This window comes from Lagopus muta, chromosome 1 (assembly GCF_023343835.1).
Source record: "Lagopus muta isolate bLagMut1 chromosome 1, bLagMut1 primary, whole genome shotgun sequence".
NCBI classification, from domain to species: Eukaryota; Metazoa; Chordata; class Aves; order Galliformes; family Phasianidae; genus Lagopus; species Lagopus muta.
This window is the reverse complement of record NC_064433.1, coordinates 191465516-191484496: the sequence shown is the minus strand read 5'-3', so window position 1 is coordinate 191484496 and position 18981 is coordinate 191465516. Positions and strand designations below refer to the sequence as shown.

General features: G+C 43.8%; 1 protein-coding gene across 3 annotated transcripts in view; it reads left to right on the top strand.

Annotated features, from left to right (window-relative positions):
- Nucleotides 1-10562, top strand: part of ACER3 (alkaline ceramidase 3) — a 55475-nt gene extending 44913 nt beyond the window's left edge. For all 3 annotated transcript variants that reach the window (XM_048944310.1, XM_048944317.1, XM_048944328.1), the window contains 3 exons: nucleotides 1710-1814; nucleotides 4076-4121; nucleotides 4338-10562. In XM_048944310.1, coding sequence (XP_048800267.1) covers nucleotides 1710-1814; nucleotides 4076-4121; nucleotides 4338-4391 — 205 coding nt within the window. In that variant the 3' untranslated portion in view covers nucleotides 4392-10562. The remainder of the gene's footprint in view (nucleotides 1-1709; nucleotides 1815-4075; nucleotides 4122-4337) is intronic.
- Nucleotides 10563-18981: the final 8419 nt, after the last annotated feature.

Sequence of the window (18981 nt, the reverse complement as noted above, 5' to 3'; positions counted from 1 at the left end):
GCCAACGTGGGCTCATGAGAGTGAAGTCCTGTTTAATGAACCTGATCTCCTTTGATAACAGGGCTACCCACCTAGCTGACCAAGGGAAGCCAGTTGATCTAATCTTCTTGGATTTTAGCAAAGCTTTTGATACTGTTTCTCACAATATCCTTATGGACAGAATGTCCAGGATGCAGCTAGACAAAAACATCATGTGATGTGTGAACAATTGGCTGATGGGTCAGGCTTAAAGGGTTGTGGTAAATGGGATTACATCAGACTGGTGGCTGGTCATCAGGGCTCCATTTTAGGGCCAGTTCTTTTTAATGACTTTATCAACGACCTGAATTCAGGACTTGAAAGTATACTAAGTAAGTCAGCAGTTGACACTGAACTGGAAGGGTCTGTTGATTCCCTTGAGGGCTGAGAGCTTTTGCAAAGAGATCTGAACAAATTGGAGGGCAGGGCAGGGCAGTCATCAGGTTCCCAAGGCAATGGGCTCAGCCTCCAGCTGCCAGAGCTCAGGGAATATTTGGACACTGCTGACAGACTTTGGGTTTGGCGTGGTCCTGTGTGGGGCCAGGGGTTGGATTTAGTGATCCTTGCGGGTCCCTTTCAATTCAGCATATTCTGTGAAAAAATATGCTCAATTTCTTGTTCCCTGTAACTTTTTTTTGTTCTCTAAAAGATCTGACTTGTGAATCATCCACCCACCTGCTCTTTTGGGCTCTAATGTTCAAAATTGTTTTGATTTTTCTGTTTCTCCTTACATCATTTAGTCTGGAGCTAACTAAAAAAACAACAACAAAACATGAGATTCTGATTTTGTGCTTTGACTTTTCCTGCTATCAAAATGGTCAGATTTTTGAGTGGTGCTGTATGGAGGCAGAAGTTGGACTCTGTGGTCCTTATGGGTCCCTTCCAACTCAGGATATTCTGTGATTCTAAAAAGCTGGGGTGACTGTTTTCGTATTCCAGTAGTCATTAATGGTCTGACTGAATCAAAGCTGTGTTTACCTTTGTGACTGAGTTGGAAACCTAATGGGTAGCTCAGGGACTAGCATTTAGTGGAGAAGCCTGAACACTGTAACATAGTGCAGTAAATAAGTGTAACAGAAGTTGCAGACTTTTCTCCCTTACTCCTGCAGTCTTTGCTATTTTCTCTTTTTGTTTTGACTGAACATGAAGTGCAAGTCAGCCAAGAAGGCAGGCAGATGTTCACTTTTGCTCCACCAGCCCCCAAAACAGGAGTTAACTGCAGAAATCTGGTGAGCAGGAGAAACCACAGTGACTTAATTCCTTCCTTTTTTTCTTCCTCTGTCTCTGTCATTGAGAATCTTCCCAAGTAGCTCACACCCTGTGACTGCTGAAAATACAAAGTGTGTTGGCAGAGCATTTCAGAACCTCTGTTTTCATTGCTTCCTCACTAAACACTATGTTTCTCCCTGTTCTAAGTGTAAAACAGAGAAAGGTAAGGTAAGCCTCCACAGAGCTGGAATGAAGCAGTGAGGTCAGGTGGACCCCCTCTTCTCTCAGGCCTAATCCTCAGCAGTAGTTTGCAAGGTTTGGGACTGGAGAATGATAGAACTCATTTGAGGCAGTGGGATGCCATAAATGCACTCTCTGAAATTGAAGTCCAGAGGTAACAGATGACTCAAATCTGAGATTGTTCTGTTGGGGAAGGGAAGGAACCCAAGAAAAACAAAAAAACAGTGTTTTCTTTCTTACAGAGCACTACGAGAGAAGATGCCTCCTGTTTTGGGAGCTGTGACACAGTTTCATGCGTGGTGGCACATTCTCACAGGCCTGGGCTCTTATCTTCATATCTTGCTCAGGTAGGAAATGTTTTCTAAACCGGATGATCGGGAAGCAGCCTTGGGAGTTTCCCCAGGTTCAGATTGACTTCAGCATGCTGTGTCAGCAGAAGAGCAGGAAAATGACCTCTTAGTGAACTGGAGGCAGTGGAAGTCCTTTCCTCTGAGTGACTTGTCTGTAAATTCTGGTAGTGTATGTTCTCCAAAAATAATCATCAATTTTTTAGATAGTCATGATTCTACAAGAAAGTGCAGTTTAGAAATGAGAACTCTGTGCAGTTTACTGTTGAATACTTTTGAAGTTTTAATTAATTTCCAAATATAAGCTATTAATATCTTTCTGCTCTTGTGCGAGAATCCTCAAGGGCTTCAATGTGTTTAATTTTACAAGTGTAAGTAATTATTTGATAGGTGCTGTCACTCCTGGGGACTATCAGGCATTAAGCTACAGAGCAGAAGGGTGATGGCTGAAGTGCTTGCAGAAGTGTGGGATGTTAGTTTTAGAAGGAGACTTAAATGTGTAAGCACCTTAATTAGCAGGTCTGCAGCCAGCAGATTTTCCCTGTTGTTGCTCTATACCCCCATCTACTGGAAGCAGGGATGAAAGTCGACAGAGTGCAGATTTTATGTAGTTTGTTCAATGCCTAACAGGTACATCCTGTATAGGTGAGAAAACATCATCACATATCAGTTTTGCTATGCCTGACGTAGTTCTCCATTTTTTTGTCAGATGCTAAAATAGCCAGTAAAAAGAGAATTCAAGGAAAATAAGTACAATTCCAGTAGCTGATCTGATAGTTGTGTTGTTGTTTTTTTTGTGTATATAACTGTAAAATATATAAATATGTGTGCATATGTATGTGTATGTGTATATGAAATACAGCATAGTATGTGGAAAACAGTTGCTCCATTTTGGCTGAAAACTTGTCTGCTGTCCTGAAGAGCTTGAGATGATCTTTTGAAGAAAATTCCTTATGGAAAACAAGTTGATGGAGATGCTTTGAATACTATAGGCAAGGTTTTTCCAGTATGCTGCACAGAGAAAACAATTTGTTTCTGCATTCTCTGGCCATTGAGGAATGTACCCTAATCCAATGAACCACAGCTTTCCCTGCAGTAGTTTCCTTAGGGTTTTCTCTGAGGCACCACCTATACTACCTGAGCTGATGGTTGCATAAGGAGTGGGGTCACAGACAGGAAAAGATCTGCTAAGGGGAAAGAATGGGTCAGAACAAAAGTAAGGAATCAAGCTATGCTTTTTTACTATTATTTTTATTGATATCTGCTACTTTCTGTGATACGGTGAAGTAATTTCACCCTTCCAAAATGACAGGCTCTATCCAGTTCCTATTCATGGAGTCATAGAATGATTTGGGTTGGAAGGGACCCTTAAGATCCCCTGCAGCTATAGGCAGGGAAACCTCCCTCTAGACCAGGTTGCTCACAGCCCCATCCAGCCTAGTCTTGAAGCCTCCAGCATTCACAACCTTTCTGAACAACCTGTTCCAGTGTCTCACCACTCTCACAGTAAAGGATTTCATCCTGGTACCTAGTCTAAATCTACCCTCTTTCAGTTTAAAGCCATTTTCTCTTGTGCCATCACTACCTGCCCTTTTGAAGACCTTCTCCCCAGCTTTCCTCTTGGCCCCCTTCAGTCACTGGAAAGCTGCTATAAGATCTCCTCAGAGCCTTCTCTTCTCCAGGCTGAAGAGCCCCAGCTCTCTCAGTCTGTCCCCGCAGGGGAGGTTCTCCAGCCTTCTGATCATCTTCATTGCCCTTCTCTGGATGCGCTCCAACAGCTCCATGTCCTTCTTGTGCTGGGGGCTCCAGAAGTGGACACAGTAGTCCAGCTGGGGTCTCACGAGAGCAGAGCAGAGAGGCAGAATCACCTCCCTCAACCTGCTGGTCACACTTCTAATGCAATCTAGGATATAGTTGGCTTTCTAGGCTGCAAGCACATGTTGCCAGCTTATGTTGAGTCTTTCATCAACCAACACCCCCGAATCCTTTTCCTCATGTGTTTCCTGAGATCTTTTCCTGAGCAGAGAGGACTTCTCCCTGCTCACATAATTGATTGTGTAGATCTGTTTGCTAATTGCAGTGGGATTTATCATGTGGGCTGTTTCCTATTTTGTGTAAATGTAGTCATAACGTTTAGTTCTACCAATCACAGTATCAATTATTTTCCAGTTGGAAAACAAACCAAGCATTAGTACTTGATTATTATTTTGTACGCTGTCTTACATATTAAATTTAAAGTGTGCTTTCCTTCTCTTTCTCAGTTTATACACAAGGACACTTTTCCTGAAACACAGGCCAAAGGTGAAGGTAAGCAACCAATATTTTGCGTCCACTGGAGCATTCGTGTATCTTGGGCCTGAACATGAAGTGGGGCTTCTTTGTTGTGTCTGTTGTTATGGTAATGCCTTTGCTTTCTACTTGCATTCCAGTAAGTGCAATTGAGATGTTGTCAACAATGCTTGCTTTCTGTTCCAAGAGATATTCCAAGAAATCTTTCTCCTCTTCATATTTTTCTTTTAACAGTTTCTTCTTGGAATATGGCCTGTTCTTCTTGTGGAGCCACCCAAGAAGCTTTGACTGAGAGCTAGGCCGTCACGTGCATCCACTTAGCCTGGCTGAATAAAGTGATTCAACACTTACTATGGCTGGATTGTCAAAATTGTGGATCAGTTCAAGTTCCATTGCTACAAAAGGACTTCTCTGTGTTACTTGGCCTGCCCGCCAGAACAGAGCAAAGAGTTGGCACAATAGGAGAATAATGCTTAGTACAGCTTTATTCTAAGTGGTTAAAACAAAGATTAAGACACAATATTTTTATGTATATGTCGTATAGCTGATGATACTGAGCTAATATTTCGTGCTGGTCACAGAAAACTAACCATTTTTGAAGTGGGTTGCTTAAGTTTTTCATTCAGTCGTTGTTCTTTCTGTGGTGTAAACTAATATTAGTAACTGAATGATAAAAACAGGTCACTGATGGCCAAGCTAAGCATCTGTGTGGACTGTAGTGGACTGAATGCTTAACCTGAACTACTTTAATCTTGCACTTTCATACAATTAATGAAGTATGAATGATTGATTTAGGGCTTTATTCTACCCTTGCTTCTCTACAGCCTCCTTTGCAATTGATATTTTAAGCAAAAAGGTTGGGATACATGTGCCATTTGGTTAATTTTGTACCAAGTTTTCACTTTTGCTTTAGCCCAACTGAGGTACATCATACAAGATGTTCCAGGGTGTGACCAAGAGAAGGCATTTGTGATATATAGGAGCTGTTTGTGTGTGGAAACAAAATTCCTAATTTGTTTGACTGGTGATCCATCAGGTGGTTTATAACCACAAGAAACATGTTAAAAATCTTTTATTATTTACATGCCTTCTTTTTCTGTTCATACTTTCCTAATCCCATTATGCCAGCCTTAGCACAGATTGACAAACACTGTGTATGTGTGTGCTTGTTCAGCTTTGAATTCGTGCCTTTCTATTATTTTATGAGTCTTAAATACTGCTGTGACTTTCAGAAGCATCTGTTTCAGAAATATTGACAAAAGAGTAAAGAACAAGATTTATGTTGAGGATACCCCAAAACATGCAGCATTTTGATTGCTTGCTCTTAATGTTCCCATCATGTGGTTTCTCTGTGGAAAGTTGAATACCTTTTTAACACCAACCTTTGGCTCTTAACTGGGGACAAACCCTCTGATTTCTGTGTTTTTTTCCTACCCAGATGATCAAAATTAGTAAGCATTAAAAATTAAAAATAATAATAATAATAATAATAATTGAACACAGTTTTTCAAAATATACCTCATATTGGAGGCTCTTGTTTTGTCTGTCCAGAGCTTGGGGTGGCTAATGTAGTTTGTCTCTAGGCCATCAAGCTGCCATGCTATGCAATTGTTGATGCTTTGAGGAATTTATCCTTCTTGCCACCAAGGGAAAAGGGAAGTGCTCAGACTGATGGCAAGTCCTGCTCTGCATTGATTTAAAACATGCCCACAGCAGTGAGGCACGGTAATGTGACTATAAAGCTGTCTCTCTGGTTGAAAAAATCAGACTTATGTATATCTTCTGTGTCCATTTGTGGCAGCCCTGCTGATGCAAAGCTCTAAACAAAATCATGGCTTTTGGTTATGGTGACTAAGCCTGGACTCTTGGGATCCAAACTCTGGACTAGAAAACAATGCTTAACCTTCAGTGACTCCAGCGAGGTTTATGCATGTGCTAAGAGCAGTGCATTTTGACCTGTAATCAGTGAACAAGACTTCTGAACAACATTTTTTAAACAAATCTGTTGTCAGTAGCCTTTAGTTCTATAGAGATGGGGTTGACATCTGTGCTGGGAAAGGAGGGGTCTCTGAAACGGAAAGAGGTTGGAACTGCTAGCACAGAGGGAGGAAGGTGCTGGTTTGGACCAGACATCTGTGATTACCCAGAAGTCCTGTTTTCTTGTAGTGAGATTTGAGAACCGTACAAAAAGTGTAGCTTGAACATAAGTGCCTGCCTGTTCCCCTCCTGGCTCTCTCAAGCATGCTTCTGCACACTGTATCTTCTTCTCTTATTGAATACATCTGCACGCTTCCATCTGTTTGGGAAGGGAGTCCTGTAACAGGAGCAGTGCAGGGACTGCATATCAACAGTCCTTAGTGACGTTTGCTAGGTAGGGTTTTATTTTTAAGAAAAAGAACAGAACCTTTATTTTAGTGGTCTTATTTTTGTTTCTGGAGGATGTAGGGGCTCTGCTTTATTTGCCTGTAATTACAGGAGCCACAGTATACGAAAAAGCCACTTTCATCCTGATAAAGCATCTCTAGAATGGTGTATTTTAAAGGAATTTGTACATTCTCCCACACACTTGCAACAAAGATGTGTTTCCATTCAGACCCTGTTGAATTAATTTGTCAAGATTAAAAAGATATTAGCTCTTACCTTAATTTTAAGCTGCTGTTATCTTTTTTATTCATATCATTTATCAGCAGTGTTTTTTGTCTTAAAAACTTAGGTTGTGTTCTTCCTTCATTCCAAATAAACGTGAGCGACCCTCCTGGTGACCTTTCAGGTTGTGCTGGACCCTGATGAATGTAATTTATATATATATATATATATTCTAAGCATAAATAATCTAACTTTATAGTTGCTTTGGGTTGACTGCCTTACTGATCTTGTAAGTGATAATGAAAATGGGAAGCCAGTCTTAACTTTATTTCTAAAATTCTAATGTTTTCTAGTGCCTGGAAAGACATACATCTTTACTCCTGTAATTTGGTAGATGTCTGTTAAAACTGATTTCTATTTATTTTGCTTGTATGATGTGCTGATTTTTCTGCAGTCCCTAGAGCAGCATACCCCAAACTTTTGTTGCAGTACATCTTACAAGGTGGGTCATCTTTGATCCTCCTTTTTGAGTAGGATTCAGACAGCAGCTACTTTGAAGGCAATTACAGAAATAGCAGGTGTCCTTTAATATGAATCCTACAGTATGTGTTAGACAGACATAAAAATAATGAAGAGCCCTTTTATTCTTTAACATCTATGAAGAACCAGGAAATGTGTCACCTTGAGCCCATCAGCTTGGCACAGATCAGGAGCGAGTGGTTATGCAGGCTGTAGATGAAGAATTTTTCCTTGGAAAGCAGTAGAAAAATGTCAGAATGACTCTCTCAGAACAAAACAACACCACACCACGCCAGGAATCAAGATTTTCTGGATCCTTAAGACTCACATTGTCAACTGAAGATGAGACATGATAAACAGAAACGCACCATCGAGAGGGATCTTGTCTGTGTTTTGAAGGCAGTGTTTGAAGCTGACTCGCAGTATTAGTTATCTCCAGACTCCTTTCTAATGCTTTTCCTTTCAGCACAAGGAAGGTGTGCTACCAGCAAGTGTTTAGAAGACTACCCCAGAGTCAAGGTTGGAATATGCAGTCTGTCACTTGGCGATCTACCTCTGTCATGTATTACACAGTGCCTGTGCCCTTAATGATGCCTGCCTGAAAATGCAGGTGTCAGAGCAGTCTGCAGCCCCCAAGCTTTGCAGTGGCACCATATGTGTCTGTGGCTGACTGTTCTCTCTACATAAACGTCCACATTCGTTTGGTGTCTGTCAGACTTTCTGGTCATGCCCCGTCTGCTGATCCTCTGAACACAGGAGTTTGATTTAGATAGAGATGTGAGTAGGAGGACTTAATAACTGAACTGAAACCTTTTTTTGGCAGTGTATTAAGTGACATTTAATGTTTAGATATGGCGTACAATTAATTTGATGTGACCGTGGCAGAGATGTGGTAGGAGATATTGTCCTGTAATTAGTTTTAATTCTCTTCTAACACTGATGCTGTGTTCATCCTTGGCCCTGCTTTGTTTGCCTGAAGGGGACCGTATGATTTGAAGTGCAGTTAATTCTTTTGGCTGAGTACATTTGCTTCCAGCACTTGATTTCTAACAGAATGAATTTTTCTGCTAACTCATCCACCTGAAACTCATAAGAACACAAAATCCTCCAAGTATCACTCGCGTATCACTCGTGTTTCCCAGACTCACCACCACATTGTTTAGTTTTTGCATTCAAGAATTTCATTAATACCACTTCTGAAACCAGTTTCACCCTGTGGATATTTATTTTTTTGGCATCTGATAGCAGGTGGTGAAATAAATCACTGTGATGTTTGGTAGTGGAAGAGGAGCTGTAACAAAGCAGCACTGCTGTTTTCTTCAGTAGACCTGAGGATCCAAGAACACATTCATTTTGATGGGGCTCCCATGGTTGTAATGGACATTTTTGGGTAAAACAGTTGCTTTGCTTTACAGAAACATGCTCTCCCCATCTGCGCTTTATAAGGAGGCAGTAAGAGGCTTTAAATGCAAACTACTGATTGACTGTGAGCCTTCATTGTTTATCTCTTTTCATAATAAAGTCTTTATTGCCCACGAGAAGCAAGAGGCAGAAGGAGATTAAGAAATTTGACATGGAAAGAGAATAATGAAAGATTAAGCACAGAATCCCACGGTATTACATCAGCCGCCTTCTTTATAACAGCACTTTGGATTTTTGTATAGCAATCTCGAGGGTTTTGATGTTTATACACTTAACTTCTCCTGCTGGCTCTGCCATAGAGGTGATGTAATGTGTTACGTGTGGTTCATTATGAATTATCCAGCTGTTGCTCTCTGAGGATGGAAGCTGACATGGATTGTTTCATACACAAGTGAAAATGCTTTTCGCGTACCAGGAACATCTTCTGCCAGCTTTCCTTGAGAGTCCATGATAAAACTACAGAGGATTTACTGTACAGCTGTTAAGATTGTTTGGAGGTTGGTCTTTCCCATGTCTCACCCACAGCTGCCTACTGCAGCCAAGTGCCTGACCTGTTGCAAGTCTTTTCTGAGAGCTGAAGCTGTCTTTTTCCTTGAGGTCCACAGAAGGTCCTTGTTAGGTGGAAATGGGCCTTGGTTTATGTTAAAAATCCTTCTAATGCATAAGTCAGGGCACTTCTCGTGGCTGTTCTGTAGAAATACAGTTACCCAGCATGCAGCTGCCTCTCAGCTGAAACTCGTGCCTGGCTACCCCACGTCCCTGATGCTGTTGGATCCTTGGATCCTCTCATGTTTGTAAAGATGGATGAGGACTTTAGCCCCATAACTGCTGTTTATTGTAGCATGTGTAGTGCAGTGATGGGCAGTGAGAAGGCACAGCAGTCAAGCAAGCACTTTATGCAGAGTCCCATTTTGTTTCTGGAGCTCCTGGATCTGTTGATGTGATTTTGGAGGCAGGATTGTTGCCCGAATCTCTCACTTAGGATCTCTATTTGTACTTGCTGAAGTATCCAGTCTCAACAAGATGAGAATCCAGCTAATGCAAGACCCTAAACCAGTGCCTGTAAAATGTTTCACTCAAGTTGAGTATATGCATCTGCCTGATGCTGACGGCAGATGACTGAGATTTTACAAATGCAAAGATAAAGGGTCTTCCTTGATTTTGTTTATTTATTTTTATTTTTTTTGGTCCTTCATCACCAGAACACAGGAATAGCTGGAAGAACAATCTCAGATTCACTCTTCTTTCTGTGGAACAACATACACCTGTTCCTCAAATGCCAGTATTGAATAAAGATGGGTTTTCCCACATGCCCGTAGCAACCCCTATACCAAAACGTTTCCTAAATTAGAGCCTTGGTCAGTCACTGCAGAGGAACGTACTGTTGCTCCCTGGATTTTGGAAGAGAGCTTCAAGCAGCGTGAACAGTGGTCACTCCTTAGACAGAACAGGGATGGATTTTTCTGTTAATCTCCCAAACTGACATTGTCTGTGTGATGTTGACTATTAAACTGAGCTGAATGCACTGATGATGCCTCGTTTACTGTCTTAGCAAATAACATCTGTCCACCTGTACTGGGTGTGAAAAACACCACGTGTTACGTGACCAAACTTTTTAACACTGACACTATTGGTTCTAATGTAGTATTTTGGGTTTATTTTTTCTGAAATTCAGCATATTGTTACAGATATATAAATACACTGTGATGGACGAATGGCAGTTGACTTGTAAAACAGCTGCTTTGAGCAGTGTTTATTGACAATTTTGATAATACTGAAATGATTCTTTGTACCAGACCTGCTGGTAACTAACATTAGGCTTCTGTGTATCAGCCTATCTTGTTTTGCGAGCACCATAGCTTTGAGATATTTAATGCATTTTGTTTGTTATTCATGTTGTGGTCAGGCACTAATTTGTGTCTTAGTTCAAATTATTAAAGAACTTTGTTTTAAGTATCCCTTTTCCCAGGTGTTTCTTGGCTTTTGTATTGCACTGGGTTGGCCAGTTCATCTTGCTGCTGTTTGGTACCCGGATAGCTGTGTATCTCAACCTTACCCTTCTGGTTCTTTCAATGCAAGAGGAAAATTAGCTGTGTGGTTGCATGCTACATTATGGGACCTGCTAAGAAAAGAGGATTCTCAGTTCTCTGTAGTTTTGCTCCATCAGCATCTGTGCCAGTGCTGGGAAAGGACGCAAGCATGTTGCTAAGACTCATCTCCTGCAGGGTCAACATGGGACTCCTTTTGGTTGTGAATGTACCTTGAGAAGCCCCAGTGGTCTTGGATTGGCTCTTGCCCAGAAGGACCACACATGCAGACCCCAGACTCATGGAAAATAAGACTTGAAGTCTTGAGAATGGTGATTTAGGCACTGCACAGGAAAGCTGTGTGTCCTCAGAGGCCTTCTTCAAAGCCACCTGCACCAGCTCTGCCTCCTCAAAAAGCCCATTTTCCAGTAGTTAGGATAGAACTAACGTAGGCTGCCTGAAGTGGCAGGTTGAAAGCCAGGTGAGGGTCCTGCAGGTCTCGGATGGTCCTTGCAAAGACAGGACAGAAAGACAACTCTGCTATCATGGAAGAGGGGATCAACAAAGGCAGGAAAAGGACAAGTCTGTCAGTGTCTGGATTCAGTCCTAGCTGCCCAGAAATCATAGGCTCATAAAGGTTGGAAAAGATCACCAAGCCCAACCCATCCCACCATGCCCACTGACCGTGTCCCTCAGTGCCACACCTCCATGGTTCTGAAGCACCTCCAGGGATGGTGATTCCACCACCTCTCTGGGCAGCCTGTGCCAATGTTACCACTGCTTCCAAGAAGAAACGTTTCCTCATATCCAACCTGAACCTCCCCTGGCACAACTTAAAGCCATTACGTCTCATCACTTGTCACCTGGGAGAAGATACAAGCCAGGATGCCATTGCAGTCCAAGTCACCACTGGAAGACGTCCAACCCAATTAATTTGCTTCACTCAGAGGCTGACTCTATAATTAGCGCACACTGATTTAATGAAGTTAGTAGTAATTAGTGGCACTGAGGAGTAGCTCCTGGGGACTGAACAACTGCAGCACAGCACCCAGCAGCACTTAAGCCATCGAGGGCTCTGACTTGGTGCTTTCTCATCTCGGAGATCACATAGGTGAACACTAACAAGGAACAGCTTGAGAAACCCACAGACTGAATTAATTGAGTTGTTCAGCTGATGTAAACTGATGTCCAAACACCGATATTTATAGGCTTGCTGAGCATCAGAGCTGCAGTGATTTATGGGGATACTTCACCTGAGCAGTGCTTTTTCCTTATAGCTGGCGTGTTGAGTCACCACCAAGCAGCAGAACAGGGTGAATTTGTTAAAACACTTCAGCCCTGTGTAAGCCTGGGGACAAGCCCAACTTCTTCTAAGCTGCAAGAAGCAATGAACAGGACAGCTAAATCCATGCTGCAGTGGGGCAAACCTGTCCAGGTACTCAGGAGTGCTTAGCAGGATTTTGTTCACCTGCAGTGTTCCAAGGGATTTTTATTATTTCTTTTCATTTTCTACTTTTTTTCCTATTAGTTCAAATCTTTAATCTTGTTTTTAATATCTCACTTTGGCTGGAATGAAAACAAGACTAAGTGCTTGTTAGGAGATTAAAACCAGCAGTGAACCTGCAAGCCACGATGTCAAAGCCTCACTGCCACAGAAGGGATATTTTTATGCTGCTTATTTGAAAAGCAAACAAACTCCAGCTGGGCTTTCTTGCTGCTGGCACTAATTGAAGTGGGAGGGCTGATTAATGTGTTGCTGCTGAAGATCTCTCTCTCTGTTTCAGAATTTGACAATTTTCTATCACTTTGCTTTGCAGCTGATGTGCTCACATCCACACCTCCCATGCAGTCGTGGCTCTTCAGTGGGTTTGTCCATAAGCTGACATCATTCAGTGTTTGTGTTCGAGACAGGATAGAAGCCCCTTTGCATGGACTGTGGACCACAGTACTGTGATGTTCATGCTCAGGATGGAGAAAAAAAAAACCCTTTGGGGGGGTGGTGGACTATGGTACTGCAGTGTTCATGTGCAGCATGGAGTAGAAGCCCCTTTGCATGGACCATTGATTATGGTACCGTAGTGCTGAAGTTCAGAATAGAGTCAGTGTCCCTTTTTGAGGATCATGGTATGGTAATGTTCATGTTCAAGATGGAGTAGAAGTGGGAAAACACTCACTGACAGCCAAGCTGTATTTTACATACATGTTTGTATACAATCTGATATGGTCAGGGGTTGCTTCAGTTGCAGTTAGAGTGAAGTCAGGAGTCAGCAAATTAGGGAGAGCAGGAGGAGTCTCCAGTGTTATTCATCAGAGGTGTGACAGTGGTCCTAAGTCTTATGCTTTGCTCTCAGGAAAGATGGTATGTGTGTATGAAGGTATGAATGAACATCCGTAGGAATGTGTATCTGTATGGACATTGATCCTTCAGTACAGCCAAAGCAGCATCTCTTCATTTTAGGTGTCTGGAGGGAGGGCTGGTGCTCTGCATCCCTGATTGGGCTGTTTCATCATAATTGAGTTAATTCTCACCCTCCAGATAAAAGCTGGGCTCTGTTTGCCACCAGGTGATCAGAGCCTTTCGCTGCACTTCAGAGGGATGCTGCCACCTCCTGTGTATTAGCACAATTGCATCAGGCAAAAACAAACCATGAATTCCTTTTCTCTCTGTAAGAAGCTGAGCACTAGGAGAGACTTTCTATTGTTTATTTCCTGAAGTATCACCATCACTGGACTGAATTTCTTTCCTCCAGCCTTTAGAGTTGAAACAGAAACTCCTCACTTCCAAAACCCTTTTTTTCTTTCTCTTTTTTTTGGCATCCATGCCCTCTTTCTGGCAAAGACAGTGAGGGAAAGGCATTTCATTGGCTGCGTACAGCATTAGATCTAATAAAACCCCACAAGGAAGCAATCAGGATGATTTAGGATGGATTTACACCCTTGGGTAGAATGATTTCCCAGCCTCATACATGGCAATTAGATTTCCAGAGAATCATAGAATCACTGTGGTTGGAAAAGACCTCTAAGATCCCAACGTCCAACCCCAACCCATCCCACCGTGCCCAGTGACCACGTCCCCCAGTGCCACATCTCCACAGTTCTTGAACACCTCCAGGGATGCTGACTTTACCACCTCCCTGTGCAGCTGTACCACTGCACTGACACTCTTTCTGAGAAGAAATGTTTCCTAATACCCAACCTGAACCTCCCATGGCGCAGCGTGAGGCCATCACTTCCATATCTTTTTGTGAGGTGCCCAGAACTGAACACTGTCATTTCTGTGCTACATGAGCACTGCTGGGTCTGTTTTGTCTCTATTATTTTTCCTTTTTTTTTCCTTTTTCCTGAGATTTTATAGCAAAACTGATCACTTTGTCTTCGCTTTCCCTCACCTAATGCTTTGCACAATGCACTAGTTGGCTAATTAATACAGCCCTTCCTTCTCAACTGGCAAATCAATGAGATCACTTGAGTTATTAAAAAATGAGGAGGAACACGGATTAAAGGAGGACCGTATAATTAGCTCGCTGGCTGCTGTCCCTGTTGCCAGCCTGGGATATTAATTCTTTTCATGCTGATTCAGAGGAAGAGAGCCAAGCTGTGAATCAGCCCTGCCACTTCTTGCAGCACCTGTCTTCTCCCTGCATCTCCTCTCCGAATCCTAGCCAGGTCTGGTGGTGCTTCGTTAATGAGATCAGGTTTAATTGCAGCACGAGCCTGTAGGGTTGCAGAGATGGGGGAGAGTTGGAGTGAGTGCTCTTCCTTCCACACTGCAAACAGAAAGTTATGGGGAGCAGGTGGTATCTTTCTGCCTAAAAATCCCAGTTAACAGTTGTGTTTTTTTGTAGGATCAGAGGGTTTCTACTTCCCTCCCATTGCTCTGACTGCAGAAAGAGCAATGTTGTCTCCTTTAAAGAGACTGAAACCCAAAAAAAGACCCAAATTCTCACCTCCAGCAGCCAAGATGTGCATCCCTGTATGAGAGAAAGTGGCACAGATGTAATGAGGCAACAGCTTCCTGGCAGCACCACAGGCTGCTCAAAAGCCACATCATTATTCATTTACTCAACTAATGCAGTCAAGTTGTGAAGAGGAGGTGGGAAAGCTATCTGAAGGGCTGAGAGAATGTGAAGGTGTTTTGAAATTACAGCTAATACAGAGAGGTTTGCTGAAGGCCAGATATAAAGAAATAGTTCTTTGTATTAAGGGTAGTGAGGCACTGGCACGGGTTGCCCAGAGAGCTGGTGGTGCCCCATCCCTGCAGACACCCAGGGTCAGGCTGGATGGGCTCTGAACACCTGATGAAGCCATGGGTGTCTCTGTTCATTGCAGGACAGATGGACCAGATGGCCTTTAAGGGTCTCTTCCAACTCAAACGACTCCATGATTCCATGACACAGGTGGGAACCTGCAGCCTAGTTGGCTAATGGCTGCTTTTCCCAGTATGTGGTGTGTGATAAAATGGTTAAAGCTCTTAAAATGCTGGTTGAGCCCATTTCCCAAACAGGCAACTCTAAGAAACTGCTGTGTCAAAGACCTCTCAGAAAAAGTGTGTTTGAGAACATCTTCTACTGGACACTCATTTTGGTGACTATGCAGTATTTTTCCCTCAAAGGCAAGGAGGAATGGGCAGAAACCAATCACTAAACACTGCAAGAGAAGAGCATGGAGGGAGACCAACTTTTGCAAGGATAGATAAGTGATGACAAGGGGGAAAGGTTTTAAACTAAGAGGAGATTTAGGTTAGATGTTGGGAGGAAATTCTTTACTCATAGGATGCTGAGGCTGTGGCACTGCTGCCCAGAGAGCTGTGGGTGCCCCATCCGTGCAGCTGCCCAAGGTCAGGCTGGATGGGCCCTGGGCAGCCTGAGCTGGTGAGGAGCAACCAGCCCATGGCAGGGGGTGGAAATGGGTGGGCTTTAAGGTCTTCTCCAACCCAAACAGTTCTGTGATTCTATGATTCTATGATATCTGAGGGGCTGCGCCCAAGTGAAGGCTCAGGTGAAATCCCAAACCAGTTCAGGGGTTAGACAACGATGCTGAGCAGTGCCCTACTGCTGAGCTTTACACAAAGAATCCCATCTCTGTTTTTCCCACATCCTCAGTTCCATCTTTCCAGGCAGACTGTGCTGCAGCAAATAAATCTTGATTGTGCTAATAGTTTTATGCTTGTCTACTGATTGAAGCTGAGCTGATGAAGCTGGGACGTAGAGGTGACCTCTCTAATTAAGACCCAAGCAAGATTCTCCGAGCTGTGTAATCTGAGAGCTTGGAGCTGGCTTCCTCACCAAGTGCAGGACTCATCATGAGGACTGGAGTTGCTAAACACTGACTTTAGGGTGAAGGTTAGGCTGACAGGCAATGGTAGAGGGACGTACCTTAAGAGCCTCCAGGACAAGAGCTGACAGGACAACAGGCAATGCCCTTCAGTTGCACCAGGGGAGGTTCAGGTTGAATATCAGGAAGAATTTCTTCTCAGAAAGAGTGTTAATGCAATGGAACAGGCTGCCCAGGGAGGTGGTGGAGTCACCATCCATGGATGTGCTCAAGAAATGGATGGATGTGGCATTGAGAGGCATGGTTTACTGGCCTTGGTGGGGATGGGTTGATGGTTGGACTAGATGATCTTAGCAGTCATTCCAACTTCAATGATTCTATGATTCTCTGAAGTGTCCCAGAAGTGGCTCATATGAAAGGAGAAAAGCTGGTAGCGTGAAAACATCTGCCTGGGAAATGGTGGGGAAAATCTCTAAAGATCCTCATGGGGTGACTGTGATGGAAATATGGCTTCTGTTACAGGAGGATGAAAGGACTGTGGGGACACATTGCCACTGTGGCAAGTTATTATTTGTGGTCAGATTCTTGGGTAGTCCAATGGGCAGCCAGGAGTTGGGCTCAGTGATCTTTATGGGTCCCTTCCAACTTGGGACATTCTATGATTCCATGGTATGTTGTCCTTGTCTCCTCTGAATCCTTTTTTCTTGAACTGCAATGGATGTGATGGGCAACCTGCAGGTCCTCCCAGGTGTGGGAAGTAGCTCAGTCAGAATTGAACTAAATAAATCTCTGGGGAAACTGGTCCTTTTGGAGCCAGTGACTACTCAACTTAGTGTCTTGTCTTGCAGAGAATCATCGGAGTCATCTTCAGCCCTGACTTCATGCAGGAGTCTTTGCTCTACAAACACAGGAGCAAGGACTTGCTCAGGGGTATTCTATGTGTCCCACACATTCCTGCTCTGTTTTGCCAGAGCTGGTCACTTCAAAAGGAGGACAACCCAGAAGTGGTATCACAGAATCATAGTATCATTAAGACTGGAAAAGACCTCTACAATCACCAAGTCTAATCAACTCATCCTCACCGTGCCCACTGACCGTGTCCCTCAGTGCCACATCCACACACTTCTTGAATACTTCCATGCACAGTGACTCCACCACCTCCCTGGGCAGCCTGTGCCGATGCATTATGCCTCTTTTAGAGAAGAAATTTTGCCTAATATCCAATCTAAATCTGCCATGGTGCAACGTGAGTCCATTACCTCTCATCCTATCGCTGAGCCCAGTGGCTCTATCTCCATCATCCCTCATGTATGCTCTCGGCCACTGGAAATCAGACATCTGTGATCCTCAGATGTTTGATGAGAGCTGAAAGCAGGGATGGTGGAAGAGGGCAAAAAAAGCCTACACAAAAACCACACAACCCTTGTGGGTTTTTTTATGTCTCCAAGGTGGAGAATCAGCAGAAAAAATTGCCTAAAGAGCTCTTGGCAGGACTGTTTGGAGTCAGCATTTGTGCAGGCTGCTCCTGATCTGCCAGAAATAAAAAGCAGCTGAGAGGTCAGTGGTGCTGTTTGCTCCTTTCCTTCTTCCCTGCTCCAAGGAACGTGGGCTGGCTGGCAACCTGTTGTTTTCCAAACTGTCTGGTGGAAAACCCCAAAGAAAAATAAAATTCATCTCCTGAACTGCTCCTGCAATGCTGGTCTGCTTCACGCAGGGCCGCATCCAAAGCAGCTGAGCCCTGGTGTCTTAAAGTCATGGAATCATTGAGGTTGGAAAACATGACCGAGAACATCAAGTCCAACCATCCCACCATGCCCACTGACCACGTCCCTCAGTGCCACATCTCCATGGTTCTTGAACACCTCCATGGATGGTGACTCCACCACCTCCCTGGGCAGCCTGTGCCAATGCATCACCACTCTTTCTGAAATGTTTCCTAATATCCAACTTGAACCTTCCATGGCACATCTTGAGTCCATTACCTCTCATCTTATTGCTGTTACCTGAAAGAGGAGATCAGCTCACACCTCACTACAACTTCCTTTCAGGGAGTTGCAGAGAGCTTTAAGGTCTTATTGCAGCTAGGTGACCCAAGTCCTGCAGGTTGTGGCCAGGAGGTGGCATTGGCTTCCCAGAGCCACAGCCCTGCTGCTTGTGCTATAAGGAACCCTGGCAAGGTGGGAGCTTGTTGTACCAAGGCATTGGCTTCATTGCTGACTGACCCCAGCCTGAGTCTGATACATCAGAAGAGTTTCAGAAACAATTTGGATCTCTTTGGGAACATGAGGAGCCTGGAGGTCAGAGTTGTTATCTCTCTTTTATACGAGGTGGTGTAGAGCAGGGACACGGGTGCAAAGAAGCATCCCTCCTCAGTGAGCCTCACATGGAGGGTGATGAGGCACTGGAACAGGTTACCCAAGGAGGCTGTGGATGCCCCATCCCTGCAGGCATTCAAGGCAAGGCTGGATGTGGCTCTGGGCAGCCTGGTCTGCTGGTTGGTGATCCTGCACATAGCAGGGGGTTGGAACTGGATGAGCATTGTGGTCCTTTTCAACCCAGGCCATTCTACAATTCCATGATTCTATGACTGGGATTGAGCTGGGGTTCAGCTGGGGCACTTGCCCTCATTTCATCCCCACACATGCAGATTGCCCCAGATGCTTGTGCCAGTGCATTGCCACTCTTTCAGATCAATCACAACTTCATGTTTCCATCCCTTTGCAGGCAAGCTTCTTGCTGTCTGGCTTTTATCTTGCTGAACACCAGGCGGCCCGCTGCGAAGCTCCTTGATTTGTGACTGTGGAGAAGGAAGCGCAGATACAGACAATTAAGTGCAGAACTTAACGGTATGGATTTCCCAGCAGAGCTATCAATTAGCATGAGCTGTTTGCCAGCCAGATGCATCCACTCTGCCACATCCAGGAACCACGGCCAGTGTGTTCAGCAGTGAAGCAGAGTGGCTTTCAGCAAGGGTTTTCCGTGTGTTACGATATCCAGCTTTCATTTTATGCAGAAAGAATAGGGGGAAAAAATGGGCTTTTGATGACAAA